The sequence below is a fragment of the Eurytemora carolleeae genome, unplaced genomic scaffold (genome assembly GCF_000591075.1).
Source record: "Eurytemora carolleeae unplaced genomic scaffold, Eaff_2.0 scaffold1266, whole genome shotgun sequence".
NCBI classification, from domain to species: Eukaryota; Metazoa; Arthropoda; class Copepoda; order Calanoida; family Temoridae; genus Eurytemora; species Eurytemora carolleeae.
In genome coordinates, this window is record NW_019397151.1 from 55,450 (window position 1) to 74,517 (window position 19,068).

A 19,068-nucleotide genomic window follows, 5' to 3' on the forward strand; every position below is an offset into this window, starting at 1 on the left:
GAAATTATGTGAGGAACTGCTAGTATTTCTTCAAGTTACAATCAAGAAAATAATGGTGTTCGGAAAACAATAACTGTTAATTAAAGACGATCTAAATGTTGGAGCACTCTGTAGTCAAAGAAATTGGTCACCTATTTCAGTTCAATAACAAAGAAATTGGTCACCTATTTCAGTTTAATAACAAAGAAATTGGTCACCTATTTCAGTTTAATAACAAAGAAATTGGTCACCTATTTCAGTTTAATAACAAAGAAATTGGTCACCTATTTAAGTTTAATAACAAAAATATCCAAATTTTGTATAATATAAGCGCTGAACTGTAACTGATTTGCAAGTAGTAAAGTAAAATCGTTAATTTTTCTGTTATAAACAAAAATGAATTTATATAATTAATTCCCTCCACGGTTCTTTAGCAAATTGCAATAGAAATTTTTTATTTTTTCCTTTTACAGATATTTTTAATCAGCCGAGGGTTTAAGTGGTTCCGCTATGAATCGGAATACGACCCCTTTTAATTGAAATTACGTCAAATTCACTAATTTACCAGAAATTCGGACTTATTAAAAAGATGAAAAAAAAAATGTTTTGAATATCTAATATGTAATATATGTAGACTAACTACAGACTGGATAGATCCATAGAGGTTGCAAATACGGCGAAAATCACTGTTTTAAATCTGGTTATTTTAACGAAATATTGAAATACAGCCAAGCATTATATCATGGGGTACAAGTGATTACAGTACAGTACGAGGACTCGACCGGCCCAGTAAAAACACCCCCCAATTTCTAGATGGGAATAATGAGAGCGCATTGTGAGTAAATTCAAAACCAAAGAAGCTCCGAAGTCACAAAGTCGTACCAAAGTCTTCTTTCCATTTTTCTAGTTTACTGGAATGATAAATTTTAAGAAAATTGAAATAAAACTTGTCTTTATATTAGTTAATAAGCACAGTGACATGAGTAGAGAAAATTGAAATAGAATAAAATTTACATTTTCAAAAGTTTCTTTCAACTAATTTTCATCATATAAATTTTTGTAAACACAGGCAATCCCAAACTACGATAGGTAAAAATACATAAAGGAAATAGATTTGCGATCATAAGTGTTTTTTTTCTGTATCTTTTACCAATACAAATTTTTTTGAGCTTTCTCTTGGCTTTAGTATCCAGCACTAAATTCTCGGTGTGCATACAGCTGTCACAACAACTTTTAAATTTTTGTTTTAACATTGTTATAATTTTTTTTTTTTAACTTCAATATGATGGCACAATTTTGATGCTACTTAGCCATGCAATAAATATAAATATAACTAAAATTATCTTTTGTAAATACTTTTTTTAAAGCTATATTTTTATATGTATTTATGTAAAATACAAGTTAAATATGCAACCCATCTTTAAAAAAGAGATTTTTCTTAAAATGCTATAGGTTGCCGGGAGCTAAGCTATCTAGAATCTAGGCAGAATCAGGCCCTGTGCCAGAATAGGCTTTAGTTGCTTTAGTTTCCAGGTTCACGCTGACCTGCACTCATACACGGTAATATATACTACTCTAGACTCTAGAACTAAACAATAATATTTTAATATCTAATTAAATATCTAGTTTTTCAATGTTTTTATTTACATTTTTACTGAAAAATAAACAAAAATTAAGAATTTTGTTTAATTAATTTTGATTTTGATTATACAAAAAAAAATTGGGTAAACTAACTTGAGTTGACCTTCATCAGCTGTACTGTGTAGTCAACATTGATGGGGGAGATATTTTAATCAAATAGATATAAAAATATCCTTATTTTTATATGAGAAAGCTCTAAGAATGTTCGCTAGTATGTACTAGCCAGCACTTGTTTAAAGGTTAAACACAGTTGTAAACACCAGAAATAGATATGAGTAGATGGCCTCTAAATCAACATTTATAATAATATTTTGTTTATTTTTATGATTTATAATAATCTCTTCTTGTTTTCTTTGTCAAAAATGCCTGACTTTGTAAATTCATTGATTATTCACTAGAACTTATCAGCATTTTTAGTGAAGTGAGTTCCTGGAAAAATATAAAAAAGAATTATATTGTATTTGTAAAATTAAAAATATAAAAAATTGCCCAAACAAATTCATCTCATGAAAGTAATTCTCTTAATACTCTAAAATATTGTAATTTCTCTATGTTAAGTTTTACCAAATTTAAACTGCTTGCCAAATATAGATGGGAATTAGATGACGACATTTAAATCGTCTTTGATTTAAAAGCAGATTAAGGACAAAGCAATATATGTAGTATAGAAATAAAACTGTTTTAAGCGTTATTTTTCTAAAAGTGGTACACCGTCGTTGTATCTTAAACTACGAAAGACATATTTTAAATCTAAACAATTTGTTTTTAATTTTATAATAGTTAAATCTTTCTTAAAGATGGTAAACAAAGGGATTGTACGTTAATTATTTAATGTTAAAGATGACTTCTGCTGGATCATGGAGGAGGCCTAGGATGAAGGTTTATGATTACAATCAGGAGTTCGGGGGTAATTATTATCAGGTACATAAACATATAGTTGTACACAGTACACAGTACAATCAGGAGTTCGGGGGTTATTATTTCCAGATACATAAACATATAGTTATACACAGTACACAGTACAATCAGGAGTTCGGGGGTTATTATTTCCAGATACATAAACATAAAGTTATACACAGCACACAGTACAATCAGGAGTTCGGGGGTTATTATTTCCAGATACATAAGCATATAGTTATACACAGTACACAGTACAATCAGGAGTTCTGGGGTTATTATTTCCAGATACATAAACATATAGTTATACACAGTACACAGTACAATCAGGAGTTATTTTTATTTAATTTAATTTCATAGACAGGAAATTTCATAGACGGACATATCATAGATTATAGATCTCTGAAATGTCCTATTTCTTAAATATTCTATCTATTTAATTTATTTCATCTATCTAGTCATCAACTTAATTCATAGAACTGACATTTCATAGATTTATAGACGGGACATTTCAAACTGATTTATCGTAGAAATAACATTGTATAGACAGGACATTTCAAACAGATTGATCGTAGAAATAACATTGTATAGACAGGACATTTCAAACAGATTGATCGTAGAAATAACATTTTATAGACAGGACATTTCAAACTGATTGATCGTAGAAATAACATTGTATAGACAGGACATTTCAAACTGATTGATCGTAGAAATAACATTGTATGATTTATAAAATAGGATAAAAAAGTGTTCTTTTATCTTTTTTTACTTTATCTATGAAATGGCTTGTCGTTGAAATGTTCTACATTGATAACCAGAATGCAGTGGAATAGGAAGACGACATTATAGCAATACTTGTGTATTTGATGTTGTTTCACTTATAGACACTTATTAAATCACTAATTTATTAAGTTATTATGTGTTTTATATGCTCATTGGGTTTTCAAAGTTATGACTTGATTCTAAAAGTCGTCTTACTACTTCAGAGTTTTCTGGTTATCACTGTAAAAATGAAATGTTTCTCTGTGATATGTCCCCACACCTATACATTGGATTGTGTTCGGTTCGGTAGTTTCTTGGCTAAGTCGATCACCTTAAATCAATTTCTTGTACGTACTGCAGTGATCTAGTACAATGACCGAATGAATAGCGGGTTTTCGTGGAGAGTGGACTGTAGCTTAAAGTGTAAAATGTACTTAAAGACTACAGATTACAGACTAGACAAGGGACTAAATATTTTAGACTAGTAGCTATGAGAGAATAGATGCTACCCATAACTCAAAATAAATAAGTTGTTTTAATTTTCAATTTTATCTTCAATTACGTCTCTGAATATTTGGTGTTACCAAAAAATGTTATGCTTTTTTGCCAGAGCGTAAGAAAATAAAGTTAATTATTATTTGAAATTCACAGAAGTTATTTAAAGTTAAATTCATTTAATTTAATCAACCGTGCTTTTATTAGGAAGAGATAATTGAAATTGCTTTATTAGCTTTGAACACAAAGTTTCAAAGGTTAAGAGTCCAGAGCTGGGAACTTTAGAATGGATAAACTTTAATCCTGACTTCTTAATCCGAATATCCACTGTGGAAACTTTTCATTTTTGTCCTAATCCACTCTTTTTCTCTCTCCTTGGATATCCGTTAATTGTTTTCTCCAATAAGAATATTTCTGTTCTCTCATTGGTTGCCCGCTTTTCTCTGATTGGCTGCTACAGTTTCTCTGATGATTACTGCAGTGTTTCGTACACTTTTAAGATAATCTTGCAAGATTATGTTAATCTTGAAATTATCAAAAAGAGAGGATCAAGCATTAATCCCGATATCCACCATTCTAAAGTTTTCCGCTCTGAGCTGAAAACTTTAGAATGGAGTATCCTAAATCCCGATCTGTCAATTAATCCGGAGATTAATAACAAGAGGAGAACAAGCCATATTTAATCTGGAGATCAAGCAATTATCTTGGTATCCACCATTCTAAAGTTTTCAGCTCTGAGCTGGGAACTTTTGAATGGTGGATATCTGGATTAATGCTTAATCCACACTTTTTCTTAATCTCCATGTTAAATAATACTTGTTCTCCTCTTGTTATTAATCTCCAGATAAATGAACCGATCGGGATTTAGAATATCCCATTCTAAATTTTTCAGGTCTGAGGTTAGAACTTTTGTAACGTCAACCCATTCTAAATTACACTAATCCCTATCTTTAAAGTCCGACGGTTTAAATCATTGCTTTTTAGATATCTCGAAAAGGTTCAACCAATTATTTGCTGTCTGCAAACAATAAAATGTTAGTCAAATATTTTCACGGATAAAGCACGTAATCGCTCAAACTAAAGATATCTATTCTTGATATAGAGTTGAGGTTGTTGTTACAAAGTTTCGTCCTCTGGTATACACTATACAGATATATTTAACCTTGTTCACTTGATATTTGATCTACTACAGTTTAAAGAATTAATCACACTTTTCTCTTTTGTAAAATCAATATCATAATACTACACTGCAATATGTCATTAGTACGCTGGAAATACCTTTTTAATTGCTGGAAAGGTTTGACAATATGTAACAAAAAATTTAAAAAACGAGCAGTTTTTAAATGGTAAAGTCCTTCCGAGCAGGTGACATAAGATGGAACTAATGAATAGTGAGAAGAAGTTTAACTAGGTATGGCTAGTTGATCCACTTCTTCTTGCTTATCAAGTTAATCTCGGATGTAGTTCAACTAGACAGAGCAAGTTCGACTCATTTTTTCTAATTTTAATGCATTAATTATTTTCTTCATGAACAAAATGAACGATTTAACTCTTTTCCCATTTAACAAAGAAACTTTGTGGTTTTTAAAAATCAAATTTATAATATCTATCTCTATGCAAAGTATATGCATATGCAATGCATATCTAAACAAGTTTATTTGGTAGAAATTAATTAAAAGTTTAGATTTGTTACAAATAAATATGTATACATTTAGTACGTAGGGTATAATTATGAAAATCCAATATCAAGGAATGTTTCTACAATATTTTGTGTTTATATTTTCTTGACATATTTCTTAATTTTGAAAAGCCCAAATATGTTCTACGAATAAAGGTTAAAGGGAGTGACTAGCTATGTAAGGTAGTTGAACTGAGTATGTAGTGTTGTGGAAAACTTCTTTCGGATTCATTTGAGACATACTAAACTTTTTAAAAATCTGTAAATCCTGAGTTTGAGCGCAAATTCGACGTTCAAAACTCCTACTTTGGGGTGGATACGTTTTCAGAATTAGTTCGTTTTAATACTTAAATAACGACAACGAAAAATAAAGTAACATTATACAGTAATCTAATTAGATGGTTAGGAACATATTTCTCAAAAGAAGTTTTGTCAATAAATCAATGCCAAAATCGATTATTTCTTTTTCATTATTATATTGAATTTCTTATTTTCTTTCTACTTATTTTCGATGATAAGATTAATTTTTATTTTCTCAACATGCATGACGTCTGTAGTTTATTGTAGAACTTTTTTACATTTTATGTCGTCGTTATTTAATAATTTAAAAAAACTAATTCTGAAAACGTATTCACTCCCAAAGTAGGAGTTTCTACAACACTGCATACTCAGTTCAACTACCTTACATAGCCGGCCACTCCCTTTAAAGTTTAATGTTTTGAACTGAAATTATTTTTGATAAGGAAATACAGAACTGCAGTGCACACCCCAGTTTAGGAAATATTGAAAACATCAATATGGTATTCTAAACGTACTCTATGGTTTCTAACTTATATCAAATGAAATTAAATATTATACATGAAGAATTTATAAAGTTTTACAATATATAATTATCACAAAATACGATAAATCCACATAAGGGGAAAAAGGATCCCATGTAAACAGCTTAGTGTGAAGATGGNCCCTGGAAAGTGTACGAGACGGTGGAGTTATAGAGTTATTAAGTCATAGATTGGTATCAGTTTACTCGATCATGATACCCTGTACAAATAGTACAAGGTATATCTAATCCAAGGATAATTGAATACAAGGAGGGGGCGATAATGTTTCCGTACACTTTGCTGTGACGTTTTTGGACTGCTGAAGAACTAGTTTTAGCGTAACAACAATAATAAAGGCAGCCGATCTAATGTAAACAAACATGAGTTAGTATACGGCAAATCTTCATCTAACGCCAAAGATGCGCCAGATGTCTGTTTATCATTTGTGTTATTGTTTACAATCTTTATTATTGGTGTTACGCAAAAACTAGTTCTTCAGCAGTCCAAAAACGTCACAGCAAAGTGCACGGAAACCTTATCGCCCCCTCCTTGTATTCAATTCTCCTTGATCTAATTAAACGCGTATTACTACCAGGGCCGCGCATTACTACCAGGGCCGTGCATTACTACCAGGGCCGTGCATTACTACCAGGGCCGTGCACATGAATTGGACCATAGAGGGGGGGAGGAAGGTTGCTTAAACATTTCTTTCAAGGAGGGGCTCAGTGTTCGCTGGGGCCGGAAAACCCCGGAAACCATGAATTTTTCTGATTCAGGGGGGCTTAGCCCCCATCCATACCCTCTGATTACTAATCTCTATTTCTAGCCGATGATCCAGTACTTGAATAAGAAGGAGATCTATGGACCTTACCACACTAGGACACCAGTATACCTACCACACAGTGCTGAGGTCACATCAGACAAGTTTAACAACATGTAAGTTTTTAAAAAGGGTGTCCCACCAAAAATGACAGTTGGTAAATAGTTTAAAATGTCGTCTGCAATAAGTTTTTAGTACCTAAGAGAACAATAAAAATATTATATTGCGGTCAAATTATAACAAATTAAAATATATTTGAGTAATTGATTTGTTTAACAAAAAAAATGCAAAAAGTCGTTAATATCTGATACAGAATATGGAGGAAGACATTAAAAATATTCACCAACAGCTGGGACCCTGTAGTTTTTTTACTTAAAATCATATTTTAGATCAGGACCCAGGAACTATTTTCTCTCCTCAAACTCTAATTTTCTAATCCCTTGTCATAGTGTAATACTTTGATATTTCAAACTTCGACTTGTTAATCTTGTAGAATTCCTAGTTTTAAATATAAAAGATCTACGACATTAGATTGCAAAGGTATGTGTGAAGTAATCGGAGATTTAAACAGTTTTTAAAAACAATTAGGTTTCTAAATAGCTCTCTTTACGTTTTCATTTATAATATTTGGAAAGTTCTTTAGATAAATATTATAAATAATAGAAAATAATCTTACTCTTTAGAAAACATTTCAATAATAAACATGTTGGACCTGATAGTGAGCCATGTGTTGTGTGAAAAGGTTTACTTTCTTTGTTAAATAGGCGGTATACTGATAAATCGTCGGCCAAACATAATCTGGACGATTTCTTGAAAAATGCGTACAGAAAGCAGATCAAAGAGACCAATGGCACAACAGGTTGGACAATTTACTTTATTCCTAATTTTTATGAATAAAAAAAATAGTTGAAAAATATTTTGGCCAAAATTAAAATCAAGTATTACAAGTATGTAAAAAAACGTTTTTAACCCAGAACCTCGGAGGCATCAAAAGAATTTAATAAAATGTCGTCTTAACAATTTTTCCATTGTTTTTACACTTTCATATCTAAATCTCGTTAAATGTGAAAAATCAATAAACATCCATGAAATATTCGAGAACAGGTTTAAAGAGCTCCATATAATTATTTAATTAAAAAACTAAATATCTGCAGCATTCCATTATCAGTTGGTTTAGAAGACGACATTTTATACATTCGTTCGATGCTCCGAAGTTCTGGGTTAAGCTATATATATAAAACTGACTATGATGAACATAATAATTATGATATATATATATATATATATATATATATATATGTATATATATATATACATATATATATATATATATATGTATGTGTATATATATATATACGAGAATGTGAAATCTAAAAGTATAAAAAGAAGGATAATAATGTAAGAACAAAGGTTTTCTTGGTAAACTATTACTGAACATGAAAAATAAATGACAAATCGTTGTTGTTTAGAAAATAGTAATTTTTCCTTTTTGCACAATTTATTTCAATATCCCATCTTCTCCCCTTGCAACATTTAATTTTTCTTCATTTTTCTTTTTGCTCAAAAACAAATAATCACATTTCTATATTTTATACAAATCAATTTTTACTAAGAGCATAAAAAAAATGAAATGATCATCCTTTGCTTGCTTGTTCTACCCCTTTTTAAAAACTTCCAATCGATCCAAGCTTTATACATATTAACATTTTAAACACAATTTTGCTAGCAACAATGTGTTTGAAATTATGCATGCACCTTTAGAAATTTCTCTATTTAAAAAAAAGTTTTTTATTGCCCCCCCCATGGATGGCTGTAGTTGTTATTTCATGAAGACTGAATCTAATAATGTATTCAACTAAGTAATTTAACAATATCAAATTACTCCTAATACCCAAATTATAAAGTAAAGCTGCATGCACGTTTTTTGTGGAAGACTTTTGTGCGTCATCCTTAGATTTTCCTCATCAGTGCGTCCACTTTATAGTGTTTTCTGCAGTGCATCAAATTTTGTGCGTCCACTTTATCGTGTTTTCTGCAGTGCATCAAATTTTGTGCGTCCACTTTATAGTGTTTTCTGTAGTGTATCAAATTTTGTGCGTCCACTTTAACTTTTAGCTTCCGCTTTATTGCTAAGATATTGAAAAGAAGAACCAGTTCTAAGACGAAAACCATGTTTTTTACAATTTATGATCTTATTTATACCAAAATCGTATAATTGATAAAAGATTGGATAGATTTGTTTTTTCAGTTTTAGTTTTGAATTTGAGAATAAGAGGAGAGAAAACCAATACACATCTGACCCCTACAAGGAGAATACAAAGATCTTTTTCATACAAAACTTTTTTTAAACTTTACAGTGTGTTGAGATTATAATTTGGGTAACTTCGTAGACATACACAAATATGAATGATTTGGCATGTCCGATTCACAACGATACGATGAGTTTATATAAGTGCTAATGCGGAAGGAATGGTTGCTTTTCTGACAATTTCCTTGATTTTCTCACAGAGTAACCACAATTGAAAATAATCATTTTTTTGAGAATTACTAAAGAATAGGTCCTTTATTTGTTATCTGATGATAAAGATATTTGATGGGTACTATTGTGAATTAGACATCCCATTCTATAATTGTCGCTTGAAATTACGACTTTTATGTTTCGACAAAAATAATTTTTTTTTTCAATATGTTTCATCTTTGTTGGTTGTAGAAGTAGCAAACTTATAAGGTGTATTTCAAATTAAATATAAATATTTTTGCAAAATTTTTCAGATAAATAAACTTTAACTTTTTCGGCAGTGATGACCATAATGACTTTTGGAAGAAAATAAACAATTTTTTGCGGAAAAAGTAATAACAAATGGTCAAACATTGGTAATCAAACCAATAGTCAAATTTTTCATTTTTCTACTAATTGCTTCATTAATGAATCCTCGCAATATAGTTCCTTTAACAGAATTATTGTGTTCCTTCGTTTATCACTGCAAGAGCAAAATTTCCGACCATTTTCTTACAGATTAACACAGAACTTCGAAGACATCGACTAAATTTCTAAATTGTCGTTTTCTTAAAGGGACCGTTCACTTATTCGGGTAATTTCAGGGTAAACTGAACTGCCTATTCGCTCTTGATTGGTAATAGTCTTACTTTTTAAATACAACTGTGGCCGGAGAAAAAGCCGATTTTTCGGACAGAATTTGAGCGGAAAGGGATGTTTTTTTCAGTAACAGCAGCCCAATAACATTTAAATTTATTATATTTTAATGTCATTATGTGTTCGTTATTATGAACTAAAATATGAAAACTTTTGATATTTGAGTTAGCAAGAAATTTACGTTTTTCGTATTAAAACATGTAAAATATGTATACAAAGACGACGTCTCTACGACAATCAATTAATCATTACTCGTATTTTGGTTTTTGTAGATTTTGTTTACGTATGTGCACAACTTTTCATTTGTCATGCCGCGTTCAATTCCGCTTTTTACACAGGCAATACACAATTTTGAATGCGATAAAATAGTGTTATTTTAGAAATTGAAAGTTAAAAAACAACAAAAATTTAAAAATAATGACATTTACAATTAACGATCAGATACTACAGTTTACTTTTATATTCGAAATTTATTTTGATTCACAACATACTGAAAAAAACATCAATTAGTGTCTATAGAGAGGGACCGTCCCTTTGCGCTCGAATTCTGAACGAAAAATCGGCTTTTTCTCCGGCCACAGTTGTCTTTGAAAAGTAAGATTATTACCAATCAAGAGCGAATAGACTGTTTAGTTTACCCTGAAATTACCCAAATAAGTGAACGGTCCCTTCAACCTTCTGATATATAATAAAATGATGAAGATATTTAGATCTTTAATTTGATAATTATATGGAGCTCTTTAAACGTTTCTGCATATTTTATGACTATTTATTAATTTTACAATTATGTAGATTTAGGTATGATGGGATGGTATACAAACCCATAGAAAAATAGTGAAGTGTACATTTTATAAATTCTGGGTTAATCTGTATACAAATAATTACTAGTCTGCGAAGATCTTCCATTGAAATGACATGTATTTGAATATACTGGTTACGGTAGGGATCATTACATAAAGCAGATAGAACAGATGATTCTACGGAACAAACTTGGAATCCCACTCTTTTACTAAATCTGGAAACAATCTTCATTTTTAAGTAAATATTTAGGTTTTCTAGATCATAGATACTATAGAGCTTTTGGGAATTATAGGGTCTTCTAGAATATAGATTCTAGATTCTAGAGTTGTCTTAGAGATTCTAGAAAATTCTTGAATGTAGGGATTTTAGTTTTTTAGATCAGAGATACTGGAGTTTTGTAGATCATTAAGATTGAAGTTTTCTTGATTATACAGGGTGTCCCTCAAAACATGACAGTAGCAAGACGACTTGAAAGTTATCTTTGAACTTTGAATTTATTTGTTACATTTAGTCGTCAATCCACCTTCACATGTATGATTCTTAAAACAACGACCATAAAATTCTCCTAGTCCTGGTATTTCCAAAATGTGGTCTGCCTTTTTTGTACTCTCAATATTATCAGAGATACCGGTAATTAGTGAATATTAACTCTAGAAATTTACTTCTAAAATTAGGTTTACGAATAAATTTGGCAAATTATTTCAAGGAATAAAGACGACCTTCAATTTGTCATGCTACTGTAATGTTTCTTGGGACACCCTGTACATTTCAGACACGTGTTTTGACTTTCAGATCATAGATTTGAAAGTTTTCTAGATATTGAAACGAAAAACTATAATAGCTCTCTTACTCTACTTCTAGTATACATGTAAAATATTGACATTACATATTTTTTCAATTAAACAATTGAAAAGTAATGATCATTTTCATGAGATAAGTCTATACAATCCAACGATTAGAGCTATAGCAAAAACTACAACGGATTTAAATCTAGCTTGTTTGAAAATAAATGAAAAAACAGATCGTTAAAATTTGTTTACTGTTCGCAGAAAAAACGCATTTGTAATAAATAATTGAATGTTTTCATCTTGATTTTAAATCAAAAGTGTTCAAAGAAGTTAATGTTTTATCAAAAGTTTCCATTTGTAACAGATGTAACATCTGTATTCTTTTTTTTATTAAATATATTAAATATATATATAAATGTATTAAATATACATATAATTTTATAACATCGTCTTCTTTTAACTCTCATATTGCGTTTACTGCATGTTTTTCGCTGTAAAGTAGATTTTAATCTTGTACACTACAATCAGCTGATTTATTGTTTTAGTAAAGCTGCAGTACACTATAATCAGCTGATTTATTGTTTTATTAAAGCTGCAGTACACTACAATCAGCTGATTTATTGTTTTATTAAAGCTGCAGTACACTACAATCAGCTGATTTATTGTTTTATTAAAGCTGCAGTACACTACAATCAGCTTCATGACGCTGGTGGGCGGATGTGTTCACCCTACTCTGACCGCCAACTACTCGGATGTTTTGCTAAAAATGACAGGAATAGGAACAATTGAGATAATTTTAGTAAACGGAATTGTAGACCACAGAAATTTCAATTTATTTGGCGTACAGTCCCGTTTTGGATCATAAAGTCTGTATTTGTACTGTACAGCTTTCTCTGATCTACCTAATTAAACGGCCTAGTCCTTGAAATGAACCGGAGTTTACAGTGAAACATATTTGAAGTGAACATTTTTTTAAAACTGCATTTCCGATTCACAACGGTACTCTTTAACCCTTGGTCTGATCAAGGTGTACCAGATAATATTGAGAAACTGGAGTGTACGCTAGCGTATATTTTAAACTAACTTCAAATGTGTACAACGCGGATTTAAAAATTCGAATACAAATATTAATTTTCTTTGACTCCGGTGCCCGAATTTAAAGAATTGGTTCCACTTAAAAATGTATTAAATTTTTCAAGATTTAAGCAGACGCTCAATTGAAACCGGTTTTTGGCAGATTTAAGCCGTGGCTTAAATTCATTAAATTCGGACACCGGAGAGTAAATAATAATATTTGTTTAATAACAAAAGTTATACATGTTTCTGTGGATTAAACAAGGTTAATTTGATCAGTCAAAAGTTTGATGGTTACTGATGTGAATCGTACACACCAATCTGTAAAGGAAGGTCCACTTGAAATTCCGACTACTGTCCATTTAAGGTTGTAAGATTTTGGTTTTCAAACGGGGGACCTCATTGATACTTATCTATATCTCACGTATATGTATGCAAAACAATGTACCCTAATGGACATTCCACAGTGGTACATATATATATATATATATATATATATACTACGCTATCCAACTGTACTTCCCACTAACAAGCATACCTTGAACGTTGGAAAACTTTGAAATTATTGTCGTCTTCGTTTTTTATTTTATTATGAAGCTTCGCTAAAAATGTTTGGAGCATATTTTCATGATGGCTTCCAACTGTTCTCCTACCTGTTATACAGATGCAGAAAAGAATATCTAAGAGAACTGTCATTACTTCAATCACAGGCATAGGCTCACAGTCACAAAATAAATGATAAAACTGTGGAATAGGAAGACGATTATTAGATTTATAATATTTTAATATAGATTAAACAGTTTACACAAACGGTCTTTTCTCCTGTAAGTTGATTTGAAGCTACTGGAAAAACTATTTGCCCTATAACAACAATAAAGGCATAAAACAGTACTTAAATGTCGTCTTTATAGTCCACAGTTTTATTGGTCTTCCTGTACATATAATTTTTAGTTCATACATGTAATAAAATACACTTCGGTAAAAATTGCTTTAATTCAAATGTGATGGATCAGAAATCCTATAAATGTTAATTACAATTTATTTTATTTAGATTTATTTTTATTCTAAATGGGAATTCATTGAAATATGCTGCTTCCTTTATGAATTAACTTGAGTTATAACTAGAATGTTGAGAATCTATCTATATATATATATAAAGTTGTAATCTCTGTTTGTTTGTATGTCCGATCATAACTCATGAACCCCTGTACTGATTTGCTTCAATTTTGATTGGGGAACTCAGGAGAATCACGGGGATGTTCAACTAGCTTTGTTTTGAGATTCCAAGTTGAGTGGGTCCACTTGTACAGGGAAAAAAACTAAAATTGTAATTTAAGACCAAGCACAGGTAAACGACTGGAGTTCCTATGAATAACCTGGGCAACATAAACATAAAGTTTAACATGACCTACATCATTTATACTTGATATTACGTAAGGGACTAAAAGCATATATCTCTTTCCACTGCAAAATTCAGCTGATACTATGACGTCATGGTTCTGAAGAGACAATTCATGATTTTTTAACAGTGGCAATTTTATCTTTTCCTAAGTGGTAGGCAATAACAATACAATGAAGACGACTTTTTTATTTCAGTTTTGATCGCTAACTAGCTTTTCTCGAATAACAAATTTACAAGTAATCCTTGAGAAGCTTTTTGAATTGACAGTTTCTCTTGACTTCTTTATTTATGTGTATCAATCTATTTAGTTTTCTTTCTGTTTTGACATTTCTGACACCATTTTAAATTAAACTTTTAGTTTTGATCATTTATAGATGTCGTCTTTTTAAAATTTGGATGAAACTATTTCACAATAATCCTGAGGCAGGAGCCCTGAGGAGTTTTGCGCAGTCGGCGTAGAACAGGCTCTCTGTCTGTCTTGTAATTATTCACCGACTGGGCTTCTGCCTCAGGGTTAATGTGAACGAATTTCATCCAAATCTTGAAAAGACGACATCTATTGTCCTATCTGTTATTTTAATTATCTAAATAGAAAACATGGGCTAACAAAATTTCTATTATAAATAAGCCTCAAACTAAATTCCAATTTTAATTTTTCTCTGGGGGAGAGGCTGCATGACATTGACGAGACTTTTTTATTCAGCAAAAATTTAAAAATTTTATTTCAATTTTGATTTACAATTAATCAACCTTCTTTTTTAATACTTGTAAACTTGTAATTCGAAAAATGCTTGTTAACAAACAACTTAAAGAAAAAAGTCGTCATCATGGTATTGATATAATTGCCTACCAATGTATAATATGTGAGTTTTGAATTGTGAAATGTTGATTGTGAATTGTGAGTATAGAGGGAGAGAGAGGAGAGGGATGAGATGGGAGAATCCTTATACAACGAGATCAAACAACGGAATAGACTAGCAAGGAAATATAAGAAAAAACTAAAAGCGTGCGAAATCAATACATTTTTTAAATCATTTGCCTTTAACTTGAAACAATGATTCATTTAAAAATAGAACATAAGGCTTTCCAGCATCAATAACTATAACAGATTTTATATTATTTTCACTTTAAATGAAATTTGTATAAATTTGTTTTTAAAAACAATCATATAATACCCGCGTGCAGGATAAGGGATGCTTGCAGGGATATGATGAACCACGAAACCCCCAGGAATTGTAATCATTATTATAATCATTCTATTTACACTACACAATTGCTGCGTCTAATGTTTATTGGACTATTTAAATTCATAACTTGAGTCTAGAAGTCGTCTTCCATGTTTTCTAGTTCTCACTGTACCAATCTCTGAAACTATTTGCCTAAAAATTTGATTGGGGAACTAGTTATAGAACGATGGGAATATTCTTAGGATGGTTTAAAAGTTCTAATTTGAGTGGGTTAACTTTACAGGAAAAACAACAAGTTTCCAGACAAAACTGGGTTTCTAAGCTACGTAATATGAATATGTGGAGAAATGATACATTTGTAGTTTCTCTCTAAACATGGATTCAGCAGAACTAGGGCAGTTTATTTGCAAATATCAAAATATTTTTATTTGTTTATAGAGTGTTGTGTCCGATTCCCTTTATATATTCAATTTCCAACATTTTTCTTCTTTAGAATAAAAAATGTTTTTTTTCGATGACTCCTGGAGTAAACCCTATCTTACAACGTTTTCAGCAATTAAAAGCGTTTCTACGGAAAACAGAAGGATAACTTTGCCCTTGATTAGTCGAAGGTTTAAAGGGTTACATTGTGAATCGAACATTCACCTCTTCAAGGGTTTCTAGAAATTACGTTCCCTTAAGACGTTGTTTTCCGTATCTTGCATGACATGGTTTTTAAAATGGCTAATTTACCAAAAATCTGCACTTTCAAACAAAAAGAACCAGATTACACTGAACGAGATCCACTGAACCCAGGAAAATAAAGAAAAATAATGTTTGCTTTTTCATTTCAAGAAGAGAACGGGTTGGTTGAGTGGAAACCAAAATGTGAAAAAGAATTGGGGGAATCTGGGAGAGAAGTAAAAGTAAACAAGTTTAGCAAAGGGAAAAAAAATTTGAGATAAGGGAATTTCTTTTACATAGCACAAGCAACGGAAAGGAATGGTTGAGGAAAGTAGAAATATAGATAGAAACGATAGTTTGGGGGAAAAAAGTAAAAGGAAAAGTATAATAATTAAGTATTATTTTAACAAATTAATTATTTTCTTTATCTAGAAATGAGAGATCGTCTTGAATCTGCTAGACAGGGTTTGAATTCTGAAATACTTTCAGCTCCTTGGCTGGGCATATAGATTTCAATACAGTGTGTTCCAAAACATCATTCTTCTGAACTCTGAATTCTATAGAATTATGCTAAATACTAAATAGTGAACCTATATATTTCTTCTCTTGTTCCTGTCATTTCCCGGGCAGATGCTTAGTTACTTAACCCTTTGTTGATATTCCTGCAGTACAGTACAATGCAGTTAATATCATCCAACCTTGTAAATGAGACAGCAAGGTAATCTCAAATTTGCAAATATTTTGCAGAATTTTGCAGAAAATGGTGGAATATAAGAAATCTACTAATTATAAATTGTTTCAGCAATGGCACGTGTGAATATAATTAAATCCATCGTTAGTGATCGCAGGCAACCTCACTCACCACTCGACAACGTTAATACTCCATACAATCCCATCAGGTAGGATCTCTTTATTCATGTAGGATCCCTTTATTCAGGTAGGATTCAGAATCCCTTTATTCAGGTAGGATTCCTTTATTCAATTAGAATCCCTTTGTTCAGTATAGGATCCCTTTATTCAGTATAGGACATTCAGGTAGGATCCCTTTATTCAGGTAGGATCCAGAATCCCTTTATTATAAGTATTAGATGTCTATTTTATGCTTTTAAAACATTAAATGTTTTTTTTTCTAAAAACAAATCTGAGAACTTTTGTGCTCTAAAGGAATTGAGTCTTTTCTAATACCTATATTGTTTCCACCTGATGGTGCAAACCTTTGATATTTCAAACTTAGAGTCTTTCATCTAACAGAATTGAAAGTTTGAAATATCTTGGGTCTACGGCATTGGGTTGCAAAGATATTGAGATTGGAAAATCATTGTTTGTGACAAAGACTCAATTTCCTTTTTTTCAAAAACATTATATTGATTCTGTCCGAAGAAGGTAGGCCTGACCGATTTTTTTAATTTATGTGCAAACATGGTGGTCTTAAAAATCTTACTTTATTATACTACATTCACCAGGAGCATCTTTCTTATGTCGAGATTTTTACATATCTTTTAATCAATTTAAGTATTTCTATTTGCAATCATTTTCTATTTTTTAGTTACTTTTTGATAAGGAATTACCAATCATGCTAAATAGGCCATGATATTTCAAATAGTCTGTTTTCTCTCTATGATATATAATAAATATATATTATAAGATTTACAAGGTTTACAAGGTTTACAAAGTTTACTCAAATCATTTTTAAAATTTGATGACTACGAAACAATAAAAAATTAAAATTCCAACTCTAACACTATCTCAGCGCGTAATCGAAGATAGATCAGATTTCAATTAAAAAATATACGTTGGGAGATATTGCGATGAAAAAGAATTCATACTCTACTCAAACTCTGATTATCTAATGCTGTTCTTTTGACCGTATATTTTCCAAATCACTTTGCTAAATTTCTTTTTGGTTTACTTTTTCTAACTTTAATAACTTGGGATTATAAATTACCCGCATTAAGTTTAAGATTGATAAATAAATTGATTGGTTGATTTCTAGGCATGTGATGATGAATACAACTATCATCATAAACTGTTCGGAAAGGGAGCAGTGGATAGAGATATGCTCTTCTATAATCCTCAGCTGGTCAGAGATTATGTAAACCAGATTCGTCGTGTTTAGCACAATACAACAAAAATTCATAAAGCCTCTATTATCAAATTTACTTCATAACTTAAGTGTAGACCTTTCTTTGGCCTCATATAGCTTGTGTTAATTCACGGAGCCATGATGAGAACAGTAAAAGTGTTTAGATCTTCTGCATCTTGTTATTTTTTACTTTGGCCTCATATAGCTTGTGTTAATTCATGGAGCCATGATGAGAACAGTGAAAGTTTTTAGATCTTCTGCATCTTGTTATTTTTTACTTCAAAAGCTGGATTTAATTATACTCATCATATTATTGTTTGTTTGTTTGCTGCCTTGCGTAAAATATAAAATGTTTAAATGAGAAAATAGAATAATTAATATTAATGTTTATTTCTGTATCCAATAATAATTCTTTTTGGTTTCAGATTAAATTTTAGTGCTTTATTATAAACATAATCAATAAATAAAAATTGCTTCCAATACAATCGATTCCATTCAATTTCAGTAAAAATCTAAAATCACAAATCAAAATAAAACTAGATAAGTATGCAGTAACAATTTATATCAATACCCCTGAAACGGAATTTGAAGAGAATATCGTTGGATAAACTCCCGAGTGTCTAGACATTTGTGTAATGTAGATTTTAATTAGTAGAACTAGAAATAAAAATACAAATCGTTTGATATAATAATTCGAACCAACAATTTTTATCTACAAAATTGTCTTAACCCAATTACGAAACCGTTAAGTATTCTCAACCATCAGCAGTGTGTACCGGTTTCTTGAACATCCTGTACATTTCAAAGATTGCTAAGATTATGT

The 19,068-nt window shown here is 30.7% G+C and overlaps 1 protein-coding gene across 1 annotated transcript; it reads left to right on the forward strand.

Annotated features, from left to right (window-relative positions):
- Positions 1-1,457: 1,457 nt before the first annotated feature.
- Positions 1,458-17,083, forward strand: LOC111712353 (uncharacterized). The gene is made up of 12 exons (XM_023486934.1): positions 1,458-1,539; positions 2,461-2,541; positions 7,100-7,209; positions 7,858-7,952; positions 12,513-12,609; positions 13,575-13,620; positions 15,221-15,294; positions 15,498-15,542; positions 15,862-15,893; positions 16,259-16,294; positions 16,595-16,880; positions 16,965-17,083. Exons 2-11 carry the CDS (start codon positions 2,461-2,463, stop codon positions 16,669-16,671), a joined length of 693 nt encoding a protein of 230 aa, XP_023342702.1. The 5' UTR covers positions 1,458-1,539; the 3' UTR covers positions 16,672-16,880; positions 16,965-17,083.
- The last annotated feature ends 1,985 nt before the right edge of the window (positions 17,084-19,068 follow it).